Below are 14,111 nucleotides of genomic sequence, written 5' to 3'. Positions count from 1 at the left end.
GCGATAGACACAGATACATGGTGAATAGTCTGCACAGGCAGGGAAAGAAAAAAAAAGAGGCTGCAATGAAAATTAATTTGGTCTGGAACACACATTCTAGCAAATGAGGCAAAGGAACAGAAGACTATGACAAGGGATGGAAAATTCAGCAAGCAGTACAGAAGGAAAAGCAACTCATGGAAGCATGGATGTGTGCACAGGGAACAGATGGCAGCACAGCACTGAGAAGCAGAGATTCTTACATATACTGAACCCATGAAGAGCTGAAGAAGTTCCCTTTAATTAAAAAAGAATGCCCCTTGCTTCCCTCTTCCCATCTGTCTGTGGAAAGCCCTCCTTTCGCAGGACCCATTGGATCTGTCAAAGCAGGACTCTTGTGCTAACAATTTTATATAACTACTGATTTATATTCTTTTCTCCACTCTCAGAATATGCAATTTTCCTTTTCAAACTAACTGAGAAACTTACTAATGGAGTAGTAAGTTAGAACTGCCACCACCGCACTGATCTTGTATTGACCTTCTATCTGTTTTCAATTCTAAGCTTGTGAGGCAGGACTGCCACAGCACGTACCTGACTGAAGTTGTACTTATGAGTTCTAGCCACGTACTACTACCATCCCTTCATTATCCATTCTGGTATTTGATAAATTCATAGGTACCATTCACATTTTGCACATCTTTTCTTATTACAGACTGTAGTATAAATTTCATTAAGCAGAGGAGGTTGGGGAGTACAGCATGTTTAGCACAACCCCTTAGAAACCTTAGCAAAGAGATTACCTATTAAAATGTATGGACCACAATAAAAGCATCATAAATAATTTTTGATGAGATATTTCTTTGCTTCAATGCTTGTCATTTTATGTTAACATGACCTGAGAGAGGCCACAATGCATTCCACATGCTATTGGTGGCTTTCATGCACTCTAATGTGTAATGAGCTTGTACCTCATTAATCACTTGAAAGACTAGGCCATGGAATTTCAAAACAGATTAGAAAAATTGCATTTGTATTTAGTTAAGAACATCTCCCGTAGAGCCTGCAACACTCAGACAGGGACTAGGTCCAGCCACTGCTGAAGTGAATCCAACCAAAAAGCTTTACCACACGTTCACAACTTGTAAAAGGCTGAACTGTTCTTAAAGACAGACAAACAATTTTATTTATTATATTAAATAGCAGGAATGAGGTTTCAAAGGATTAAACCATGTGTAAGCCGCCTTACAGAGTCTATCAGGCTATATATAGCAGAATCCTTCTAATCTTAATGGGCCCGATTTTAAAGGTACTTTAATTGACTAATCTGATTAGTTGCAAATGAGTAGAACCAGGTACAACACAAGCAGAAACAAGTTTGGAAGACTGCAGACCACATACCCCAAAACAGAGTAAACGTGTTTTAAAACTTTTTCTTTTTTTTAAGACTGTTTCATTTTATGAAATTGGGATGTACAGATCTTTTAAACCACCTTTGGTTAAGACAATCCATGTTCTCAGCTAGAAAGCAAGGGAATCTTGTTCTCTTGATACAAAACAATCCTGGAAATTAAGTTTTGCAAAAGCATTATTGGCTTTGTGCTGCTCCAGCTGGACTTTTTACAAATAGAAGATTTACAATATATTTCAATTCCGTGATTCAAGACAAATGCTCAGAAAATAGTCTTAGCTTACACACATGAAAGTGCTACCATTTCCCAGAGCGTAGTTATTCTGTTTTAAATTCCACCAGAAAACAGTGCATAAATGAAGTATCACAAACAGAAAAATTTGCCAAATACTGGCCATTGAAAGGTGAGCTATAACAAAGCTTTCCCCCCCCGCTTCTTTTTTTTCCCTTTTGACTCAATTATTGTAAAGACAAAAGAGAATGAAAACCACAAAGTTGTCGTGCTTGGATCTTATATTTAGTAGATGAATACATTCCTTCAAAACAAAAATACTACATGAAAATCCACCTAAAAATCTGGCTAATAATGTATGAGGAGTTTTGATTGAGCTATAAATCTTGAATACATTTTGCAACAGAGAATCACTTATTTCCTTTAATAAAGCTGAAAGAAAAATGTGTATGAACAATATAAGTTTAGAAATAGAGATTATTTTTTTAAAAAAAAACAAAACAACTTAAAATCTTCTCTTGATGTTATAGCTCCACCTTCTCCTAATCTTACACTGATCCACCCAATCACCTAAGAACACGGAGCTAATCTGATCACTTAACCATCTTACTACTCTTTCAGAGAAGAAGTGGATACATAGAGATGGACTTGATCAGCTGAATTACAAAGAGAAGACTAATGCAGATTCTAAATTCTAAATAACAGGCGGCTGATAACTCACATAAAAAAAAGACAGGTGAACTAGTTGAAATAATAATTTTATTTTTTGTATGACAGGTGGAACCTTGGAAAACAAAGTGCTGCTACTCTTTTCTGTCACAACAGGCTTATCTGAATTTCACCCCCCTTTTGGGGGAAGGGTGAGGTGACCAGTGAATGACTGCTGATGTCGATACACTTTGCCTGCTTGCTTCGCCAAGGCCCTCCAAGGGCAGGCTACACAGTTAATCAGTTAATGTGTATGTAATTGAACTTAACGTTATACATATACTTAATTGTGCCATTCTGATCTGTAGATCTAGTAGACTATAACTATGAAAAAAGTTTAATCCACAAAATTATTTTCTATCCAGTTTCAAACAAATATATTTTTGTATTTTTAATGCATTTCTTTGGCTATTTTTCTTATTTTTAAACACTTAAATGTACTCAAGCTATAACACAACTATGGTAGCCTACTGGCATCTCATACTTTTTCAGAACAGCAAAATCTAACCTTCCAGAAATTCTGAATTTTGAAGTAACACTATTATTATGTCATCCTTAAAACACGTAAGAACATTTCAGATAACCATTTAATTTGAATGGACATAACAATGGAAACATCAGTGTGAAATGAGGTGAGAGCCCTCCAAGGGCTGTAGACCTCTGGGCAGTCCTATACTTCCCCCTTGCTGCTCCTCTCCTCACTACATTCCCTTCAAGCACTGAGACTCGTGTTCCTGTATCCCTGCTAAGTAGCATGGTCATAATTCTGATCATCTGTGAATTCCTGCTCCCAGGAGATACGCATATACCTAAAATTGCCTAGAGCTTCCTCTCATTCTTCCACACCAATATCACAATTTTTCCTTGCCACCCTGCATACGTAGAAAACCCAAAGAAGGGAAACAGCATTGTGGCACTGAAGTGTCTCTGCAGAGCCAGGGAACAACTGGAACATGAAAAGGCTCAGAAGCCTCTATGAATGAAAACAGCTCATCAAAATGCACTTGGGTACCAGAGCACCATCACTTTCTTCGGAGCTGCTGCAGGTCACGGTACTTTGTTTCCGGTGAAACTCACAGTAAAGCAAAATCCCTTTTTATTAATCAATGATATCTTGAAAGGAGATAGAAATATGTAGTTCAAGTGGGGGATAAGGAAAAGCTTCCAAATGAAGAGGAAAATGAGAATGACATCCTGACTTCCCCACCACACTTCTAAGCATAATTCCCATTTCCCAAACTTCTGCTCTTCTCCTACTATGGAACCCTCCTGTGCAGCATCCAGCCCCAGTAAGTTCAAACCCAGTGAGATCTCTGCAACTAGAGATATTTTTTGTACACACACACCTCTGTGTGTGTATGTGCATGTACAACCCAACCGGTGACTCAACAGTTTCCAACAATAGCTCCTAGGTAAGTTACAAGATAAAGCAGAGAATCTACAAGGATCAAGCAAAAGTCAATCGACTACAATCCTGGTAGTACAGAAGAAGTGGTGCCTGATGCGTGAGTCACCTCTGTAAACAAGAGAATACCTTCACATTCCCTGTTTGGCTTTTAGCGATCCCACAGAGTGCTGCTAAGGTGCTGAAATTGATTCAGTATAGTAGGAAAATTCTGTAAGGCATCTGTCAAATTTACTGAACACTGCTGGAAGCTAAATGAATGCCCAGAAGGATATTTTTAGGAATGACATTACATCTGTTTTCATCCCATTCTATAACCAAGGAACATTTTTGAGATTTAAAAAAAAAAAAAAAAAGTCAGCAGTTACATAATTTGAGCCTGGATATAACAGCAGCAGTATCATTCAGCCATATTATCCTACGGCAAGTCCAGTAACTTGAGTTTGATAAACCACGTTGTCTAACTGGATTTGAAGAGACAGATATGGAGACTTCAACCCTTTGCATGATAGGGGTTTTCCAAAGATTAATTTTTCTGCAGCCTACTCAGGCTTTTCTATGAGAGAACTGCTTGTAAAAATCCTCTTTTCCCAGAAATCTGAGGAGAAAGACAAATGGGCAATTTCTGATAGAGCTAATGTGGTATGATGTAAAAACATAAATTAGCATTCCCCACCACATCTACGAACATACAAACTGTCATAAACAATTACAGGGAGTGAAGTGAGCTGGTCCCAAGTGCTTTCCAAATGCTCCTATCATACTGAATCTATTTACCCAGTTATAACAAGCCCTGATGGATGTCTAGAATCACCTTGATCTGTCCTAGCTGTCAGCATCTTTTACAAAATCCTGATGGATTTGTAAATATAAATAAAATACATAAGCAATGCAAGCAGTTACAACTGATGCTTTTCATTTTTATGAAGACATTTGAGAAACACCAATAATGAACAATAACTTTATGAACTCTTAACTTTAATACTTGTTAACCTTTTTTTGAATGGCATAAACAAAAAGTAGAGCATTTTATGTATATGTTTTATATTTTTCTCCCCAACTTAAATAAATCAAGTGAGGGGGAAAGAGTAACCGCAGCTATAATTTAAGAAAGCTGAAAATGATCAAAGAACATACGCACTTTTATCAAGTACAATCAAATTGATGATATTTTTGTTTTGGGAAATCAAATCTCATACAGACTGCTTTCATCTGATAATAAACAAACAGTAATATTTAAGGGAATATTCTCTTCACTAATCTCTAAGATATGAACAGTGTGTATCTGATCCCAGTTACCTCCCACACCAGACCTGAAAGAAGCCGACAGTTGGAGTTCCACGCAACCTCTTTTTACGAGGGGTAAGAAAAGGGCAGAGATGCCAGACAGACTCAGACATTAGTAAGTAGACCTCTCTGAGGTAGGTTGGCCATGTGTCAATTCATACTTTGCCTCCAAACTACAATCGATCTCAATCTCTAGTTACACTTTTCCTTCATGGCATACTTCAAAAGGGTAGAGTAAACCCTAAGACGCTTCCAACACCTTCACTCCAAATGGAGATTTTTAGCACTATTTCAGAAAGACAGACGGTCAGGCACATCAAATACCTTCAAAAAAAAAAAAAAAAAATCCTTTCTTTGAATAATGTGTCAGATGTCTGCCTATAATCTAGGATAATTCAGGTAACATGTCCCACATGCATCCTGTCAAACGGGGCCCTATAACTCTGAGAATTGCACTCTCAGTACAACTCAACTGCATGCAGTCCTGTTCTGAATGCTTCACTAACCATGGAGGAATGACTACAGCTCTAGGTTTGAAGTCCACAACTGACAGTCATCAAGAAATTTGTAAGAGGCAGCGTATGTTGCTCTGAGCAAGTCTCTGTGCAATGACTCAAAATCCCATCAGTCAGTCAAGCACCTCAATACGTGTTTCAAGAAATAAATTATCTGCTTGGACAAGCGGTAATGAAGAAAGCTGCTATTTCCAATGCAGAAAGAGCAAGAACCATCCAAAATGCTTAATTCTCTTATTATAAAAGGAAAAGAGAGTTCTGATTTTCAGAGTATGAAGGGATTCTTTTCTTTTTAAAGCCTGAATCCCAGAAAGGGAGGACTGAAAAACTGCTGCTTTCGCATGAAGTCTGGATAGATTTTTTGGCAAGGGAAAAAATAAGAAGTGATATATTCTACCAGAGAAACATTTGTTCTGCTATTAGGAGCCACATCTGAACATACCTTCCTGCAAGAATAAATGATGACCAAGAATGCCCTCTTTGAATAAAAAAATGGCCAGATGCTAAAAAGGACAACTCATGGGCAAATAAAAGCACAAGTTTTATTTCTCATTAAGCTGAGGGATCCCTATACAGGAAGTAAGAAGGTGTAACAATTTGACCCTCCTGTTACAACACTGAAGAGCTAAGCAGAGGATAGCCCACAAGTGTATTAACAGAAGTATTTGACAATTCTGATCCAAAGCCAAAGCAGACATTCCAGAACCAATGCTGACCTTCATATTCTTTCTAAAAGTTAGTATCAGAGTGAGCTCTCCTATAACACAAATCCTGGAACAGAGCAATCTACAGGATGCACACCCTCTCAAGACAATACAGGCTTTGACAACATGAGCTGGCTGCAGGGATTTGACCATGAACCAGACCCAAACAAATCAGTTGGCCTTATTACTGACAGAGTTCCTGGGTCAGTGGAGATACGCGATGTTGATGTGGATGGAGGGGTAGGGGAATGTGAAAGCTAACGTTTCAAAGACTTGGGGAAGACAGGATAAGAGAAACATGACAGAACAGAAGAAATAAAGAATGAAGAAAAGTGTGCTGCAATCAGCTACCAAACAATTTTAGATGAAGGCAGGAGTCCTGCTCAATGACGAGTCCTGAAAAATACCTAAACTTAACCCCTTGCCAGTATTTTTAAAGCAAAGGTTTAAGCAGACAAGTCACTGCAAGCAAGATTTAGTGATGGGCCATCCAATTTATCAGATTCAGAGAAAACTGTTGACCATCACAGTTCATAAGACGACATAAAAAATGACTTCATATATATAATCAATAATATATGGGTTTATAAACAATATATATATGGGTAAGCACATAATTTTGGACTATTGAATTTTTAAAGTCTCAAATAGACAAAGGCATTTGAAATGTGCTGTTGAAATACTAAAGGACAAAAACATGTATTGTGATGAGGCATTACTATTTGGCTTCTGCAGAACACAGAAGGATGTGTGCATCAGCTGCAGTCTAATCTGGACCAGAAGAAATTGCTGGAGAAACAGAAATACCAGCTCAGTACAAAATAGAGGAATGAAAACCTGATGGTCTCCTTAGGTCAGCTGGATAAACACAAGAGAGAAGGAATTAGTATTTTATCCTCCTGCCGCTAAGGAAAACAAACCCACCATATTAAAGGGTGAAGACAACTGTGAAATACAAAAGTAACAATGTGGTATTTCTACCAAGTTCTGTATCTACCAGCTTAATTTTCGTGTTATGACAGTGTTAACATTTACTGAAGAAATCAAAATTCTGACTATGATCACAGCAAGATACGTATCAAGCTGTGGCATCAACGCTTGCACATATTCCTGTCTGGTCACTTGCAATTATGCTAACAGGTGTCCAAATCTACTACATAATTTGTTTCTCCTCTCCTCAAAAGAGGCATTAGGTCGGGCCCAAGGACATTGTAGATAATCCTTCTCTAAGTTCCAAATTGTGGAAGTGAGCTTGAACATGTACGGCAAACCCTTACCTTCTGGACGGTACTGAGCTACGATAGTTACTGCTTGGCCTGCGTTCTTCAGAGCTGCTGCTGCCTGTTCATGAGTGGCTGCTTTTAGATCTACTCCATTTACCTACAAATAACACAAAAAAGCTCTTTATCAAAATAAATGTTTGTGTTTACCATCACAGAACAGACTCATAAAAAAATAATTAAAATAATAAAATAATAATAATAAATAATAATAAAAATAATTAAAAAATAACACAAACTAGTTTCCATGTGAGCTTTCCCTGTTTCCAACATTGCAAGCTCGTTAATACAAAACAAAGATTACTGATCCTTACTGAAAACTGAAGTCAATAAATCTTCTCTCTTATTTATCTGTCTTAAGAAATACTCTAACATTCACAGTATATCACTTAATAAATTTGTATTCGCTAGGTCATTTTCTGGTTTAAGACCTTTTTCTTTCTTTTTTAAGGAGACTCAGAGAATGTTACTTTCTGTGATGGTTCACCTCACCTTTCTACACCAGGGCTTCAGGGACCTCCTTAGCCAAAGTGTGCCTACAGACCACTGTGTTTAACACCCAGTGACGGACCACACCGCCCATGAAATTATCTAGCCTTGTTTTCAATGCAGCAGATTCAAAAATAGTGTCGTGAAAAACTAAAGCAGAAATGTGCATATCAGACTTTAGATCAAAAGCATTTTTCATAGTTCAAATTAAAATAAAATGCACTTTAATATCAGCATTTTAATAACAGCAAAGCTAAAATTGTTTTTTCCTCTTAAATAACTACCAAATTATAATGTTATTGTCCAAAGAAGTGATTCTCCATAAATTAAGTCATTTCACAAAGAAATACAAAATCTTTATGACCTTCAAGTACTAATACAGAAAAAGCCCTCAGACAGGTATGAGATGGATCTATTTAAGACTAATGGGAAGTTTAGCAGTTACTCCAGGAAGTAAAGCACTCAATTTTAGACACTACTGCCAAGTGTCTCCATCTCATTTGAAGGCTTATTTCTGAAGCCTGCATTCTTTCAATTTAGACACACATACCCCTCAGTTACCCCACTAAGATAAGTTAATGTCTTCAGTGAAAAAAAAATCTGAGATAGGAAAGTGCTATTTTAGTCAGGGTACAGATGAGAAACTGAGGCAGACTAAAGCCCTCAGAGATACTTTGGAAGTGTATTGGCATCTGTTCCATTGTCTCAAATTTAGTTCAGTTAATGATATCCTTTGCATATATAAATCATATTAACTGGCACTAATATCCAGGGAGAGGAAAACTTTTCTTGTTGTTTAAATAAAAGAAGCAAGAAATCCTACAGAAATTATACGATCTCCTTTCCTAAGCTCTCCACTCAGGTCAGCTGGCCCTCCTGCAAGGATGAAAGAGACGAAAATTCCTTCTCCATCTTCTCCTCCAACAATGTTGAAACCAAGACCTGTTGATCCTCGATGCAGGACGACTTTTCGAGGCTCCCTGAATGAAAGAAAGGAATAGGAAATCTTGGTCTCTAGTTCTGAGTAAAAGTGAAATAAACAATTAAAAAAAAAGTTTTTTGAGAGAAGCAGTGTTGAGAATTTAGGTATCGAAAGTTACACGTTTCTTTATGCAACTGTGTCACGGGCCCCCCAGCCCCTCCCCAGTCCTCCTCCCGAAGTTTAGACTTTCAAATAATAACTTCTATTAATTGCATGCTTTCAGTTCTTCTTCTAGAGGCAGCACAAAATCTCCTCCCTGTTGTTAGGTGAACTGAACTCATAAGTATGTCTGTATTCTAAATTCTTATTACGCTACAATCCTTTTCAGCACCAAATGTCTTTACTTAACACTTTCCTTATTGTCCAAGAGCCTCAACATAGCTCATAATCTTATTCTATCTAACAGAAATAACAAGCAACAAAATACTATTTTCTCTTTCTAAAACTTAAAGAACAAATTCCAATGTAAATACCAATAATGAAAAATATGTCCTCACAGCTTTAATTTCACTTTAGTTGGTGAAACAATGAATACAGAAAAGAACAATTAAAGAATTATTTTAAAAAAATAAATCAGAATGTATGGCATTCTCAAATTTGCAATTTATTTGAAGCAATTGCAACTCAAAAACTTAAACGTCAATCAAGTTGTTGCATTCTTTCTATAGGATCCCCTCCTGGCTTGGATGGGGAAAGAAAAAATACTGATCAAGTTAAGATAAGGCCAGGACAGACAACTTCTAACACAGAAACACTCCCTCAAGAAATCTACTTATTTGCTACTTGACCCAGTACAAAAAAAGCATAAATGATTTCAGAAACAGACATTTATAATAAAGCAGAGCAATTGTGCACTGCATTTGAAAAATCACTAGAGAGCACTAAAGAACAATTAATGGACATTCTTAAGTATTTGGAGACATTAATTATTAATTTGTAGGATAAACTAAGAAGCTGCATTTTTCCAAAACAAAAAAAATCATCTAGTTCTATCTTTAAAAATCACTCAATTTTTGCACTAGCTCTTAAATCAGCTTAGTGTCAAATTCCTAAATTTCACCCCGTCAACTATTATAGTCATCTTTTCAGAGTACTCTTTTATTACAAATAAATAACATTTTGAAAGCCTATGTATATTGCTCTGGATCACACTAATACAGTAACAAAAATGCTGCAGTTAGAGAACATAAATATACAGTATCTTTTAAAATATCACTCAAAATTTCTAAACCTCTTTTGGGGATGGAGGGAATGGAAGATGGGAAGGTAATTTAATGAAAATCACCAAAACCTTCTCTGAATAGCACTTCCATTTCAGAAGAAAGCTAAAAACCTTCCTTTACAGTAATTTTAAAGGAAAGATAGAAAACTTAAGTTTTGCAATGCTATCAAGTAGGACAAAATCACTTTGGCTTATACATTCACCTAACCCTAAGTTAAAGATAACTACAAAGATACATTCAAGACTCTCTTACATTCCAATACACTAAAATTTCTCCAACTTATTATACCACTTATGTTTCAATACTGGGTAGAGCCTGCTTCAGAAACTGATTGACATTATCCACATCAGATGACGGTGTGACACAGAATTCAGCAACATCATACTGAAAATGCAGTGTAACATCCCTGCACTTGTAGAACAGAAGAGTAACAAAATTACAAGAGCTTCCCTTTATCAGCGATGATGAACAAAAGATTAATGCAATCTACTGAATCAGTGAAGGAATGAATGGTCTGTTAATGGGAAAGGATTAAGAGCTCTTTAGCCTTTCTGGATTTAGTAATCCATCAAAACAAACCTTTGCCTGTGAGAAAGGAAAAAGAAAAAAAAGAAATAGAAGAGAGAGAGACGGAGAGAGAGAAAAAAGAGAAAAAGAGAGAAAAGAAAAAAAGAAAAAAAAAAAAAAAGGATTGCTGGCTTTAAAATAAGAAATAATCTCTATCCAGTCAACTCATGGAGCCCTTTGAGAGGGCATTCTAATTTTAATACTATTCCCAGACTGATAAATCACATATGTGAGCACACGCATATATGTGTGTGTGTATATATCTGTACAGATATACCTAGTTTTCTCCTTACACCAATGTTTACAAGTGTTAAGACTAATGATTTGCATTTATTTCTTGAAATAAATTACAGTATTCACTAGTATTTTGCACACAGACACATCTTATGAGCTTCCCTGGTTAACTAATTTGACATGTACCTTTGGTTATTCATTACCTGGTAATCTCATCGTCTCCAAGCATTCCCTTGGGAATTGGTGAGTAGCGCCCTGGTGATGCTGGGGGCAAGGACTGTCCCAAGTAGGCAGAGGGAGTGATATGGTTATCCACTGGCTGAGAATAAGCTTCAAAGAGGAGAGGGGGAAGAAAAAGAAAAAAATCATTAAGGCAATAAGGAAAAAAGATGGCAGAACTGAAACAAAGTATTATAAGGAGTGACCTCTTCTTAAAACAAAACGTAATAGTTCAAATGCTGCACTGTAAATATCAGAGTTCTAAAATACTGTCACATCTACGCATTCCCCAGTCTCCTCAGGCTTTAAGTCAGGAAGCAAATTTTTCAGTTTGATTGTGTCTCAAAAAACCCTTTTTTAGAAACAGACAATGCGGAAAGCTGAAGCCTGTGAGGACAGTCTGGAGATTTATCTGGTTTTAAAGTTCTCTTTAACTTGTCCAAAGTCAACTAAGGATTTCAGTTTCTAAAATCACCGTGTTGGAGCAACAGTGAAAAATACATTTTAATGTTGCATTTCTTCCAAACTGTCAAGCTGCCTCCCTCTTTCTTTTCAATGCTTTGATGGAGCGTCTTAGCATCTCCAGCACCCTCCAGGCCATCCTGTTTAAGAGGACTGAGCAGGGAGGGATGTTACATTTCTTAGACATGGAACAAACCCATCTCTAATAGCGGAGGTGCTGGCAGTGACGCTAGGATGTGCTCAGCCAACAGCACACATCAGGAAACAAAGGCAGGATTATTCCACCTCCAACTCTTCCAGGTAAGAGGCATTAATTAACTGAGAGGAATAAACAAGGTAGGGCAAAAAAATTTCAGCTCTACTGCAAGGGTCAGTTGCCTTATTCAGAGGTTCATTGATTAAAACTAAAAAAGGAGGATTAAAAGGATTTAGTCCAACTTCTTGCATAACAGACCGTGAATCCTGTACACAAAGTGCATATGTTTTACACGAACCACAACACACATACTAGAAAATTTAACATCTTAATTATTTCAATTGATGGAAAATATTCTACAATTCCAGAAGAGTTGTTCCAATAAATAATTGAAAGGGTGCATTGTATTTCCAATTCAGGCACATCAATTTTAAGTGTCCATTCACCAGGTGTAGTCATACCCAGTATCTCCTATTACAAAGCATATTCTACAATTTAAAATCTTTTTCCTGGTGTAGGTGGTTCATGTTTTGAGGCATACACATGGAGAGTGGGGACGCTTCACAGGTTCAACATTATTAAAGCTGCCAGACTCTTACTTGCTGTATCTGATGCGGTGCCTGACCACTGAGGATTTACACTAAAACCAAAGTTTTAACTGCAGAGACGTGACATAAATTGCAGAAGCAACCTGTATATTCTCCTTTTTTGTTTTTCTTTTTAAGCCATTGGCATAACATTTGGATCACGTACAAACTTCATCAAGAGTATTTTTACATGAGAGACTTACTAAATCGCCAGCTTTGACACCACCCAATCTATGCTGGATCGATTCTGTATTATTCTGGATTCCTAGTAAACCCATATGCAGTAAATTCCATACATGGAGCATGTGTCACATCAACATTGTCTTACCATGAGCAACGGACTTTATGATCTCTTTTCCAATTAGTGGAAAATGGGTTTTGATTAAAAAAAGCTAAACAACTGTAGCACAGTAACAGCTCTGTACGTTCTGTTCATGCGCTAACTCTTCTCATTTCACAAAATAAATTTCCAATTGCTTTTAACAAGTCAGTGGCAGCTATAAAGATGCATATTTTATAGGAAGCAATTAGATTTTTCATAACAACTTCTGTGTTGACTTACAGAGCTTTTCATTTGACTGTTTTTAAGGTTCCTAAAGCTTTTAACTGCATCTTGTTCAGAAACTATTACTACCATCTAATACGGTCACATATTCTTATTTTTAAAATTTCGTGTCCATTCACCACATAACTAGAACTCAGCTATCAAAAGAATATAGCAGTTTATTATTTCAGACCTGTGGACTGCTCCACATCAGCACTGGGTACCTCATTCATAAGTTTCTACGTATGGTACTTGCATACAAAGTCATGTCCTTTTTTTCAAGGCTGCTACTTTCAGCGGTGGGGAAACAAACCTCCAAGGCATAAAAAGGCTCTCTATGGAGTTCCTGCAAAAAACATGCTTGTGCCTTTCCTAGCATTGCTTTAGCTGGAGATTATACCTAAAGAATATTCATGAGGAACATCATAGAAATAAAAGGCAAGCCATCACTTTCTGAATACTAAATCAGGTCTAAACTTCTATTTCCAACTAAATATTATTACTGATGTAACTGATAAAGGAACTGTGTTTTGGATGAACAGATAATTACATGCATAAAATGAACATGCTTTGACAGGAAAAGTCAAAGACTCGAAAGGAGAAATTCCATTTCCAAATCCACCCCCCTTGACATAACACAGTTCTACAAAAAAGCAAAATGGAAAATTTCCTATTATTTCCTTATTACCTACAAACTGAGGACACCAATCACAAGTACAATCTCTGAAATAGAAAATAAAAACTTTATTTTAATTTATTGTTATTATATATTCCTCTCTTCCCATATTTATACCATTTAAGGAACAATAAGGCATTTATGTCTCTAGTGATAAAACTGGTTATTCCCTACCTTGCAGTATTTTATTTCTCAATGCAGAGTAGAAATACTGTAGCAATGCACACACACGCAAAGGACAAATACTTTCAAAGTGACCAGGAGTCAAAAATGCATCATTAATAATGTCTTCAAAGGAGGCCTGCATAGGAAGCAAGTTCTCTGCCTCAAAAATTATGTAGACACTTTTCTGACTGATATTCCACAATATGCACTGTACAGGTAACACTGGTGTTCTTAAATAGCAAGTTC

The 14,111-nt window shown here is 36.7% G+C and overlaps 1 protein-coding gene across 18 annotated transcripts in view; it reads right to left on the bottom strand.

The window, feature by feature from the left end:
* DLG1 (discs large MAGUK scaffold protein 1) overlaps positions 1–14,111 on the bottom strand; it is a 157,707-nt gene that overhangs the window by 31,287 nt on the left and 112,309 nt on the right. For all 18 annotated transcript variants that reach the window (XM_074153279.1, XM_074153278.1, XM_074153280.1 and 15 more), the window contains 3 exons: positions 11,220–11,346; positions 8,834–8,990; positions 7,519–7,621 (listed from right to left, as the gene is read on the bottom strand). In XM_074153279.1, the coding sequence (XP_074009380.1) occupies positions 7,519–7,621; positions 8,834–8,990; positions 11,220–11,346 (387 nt within the window). The remainder of the gene's footprint in view (positions 1–7,518; positions 7,622–8,833; positions 8,991–11,219; positions 11,347–14,111) is intronic.

Source organism: Numenius arquata, chromosome 9, assembly GCF_964106895.1.
Source record: "Numenius arquata chromosome 9, bNumArq3.hap1.1, whole genome shotgun sequence".
In the NCBI taxonomy this organism is placed as follows: domain Eukaryota; kingdom Metazoa; phylum Chordata; class Aves; order Charadriiformes; family Scolopacidae; genus Numenius; species Numenius arquata.
This window is presented reverse-complemented; position numbering and strand designations above follow the sequence as displayed.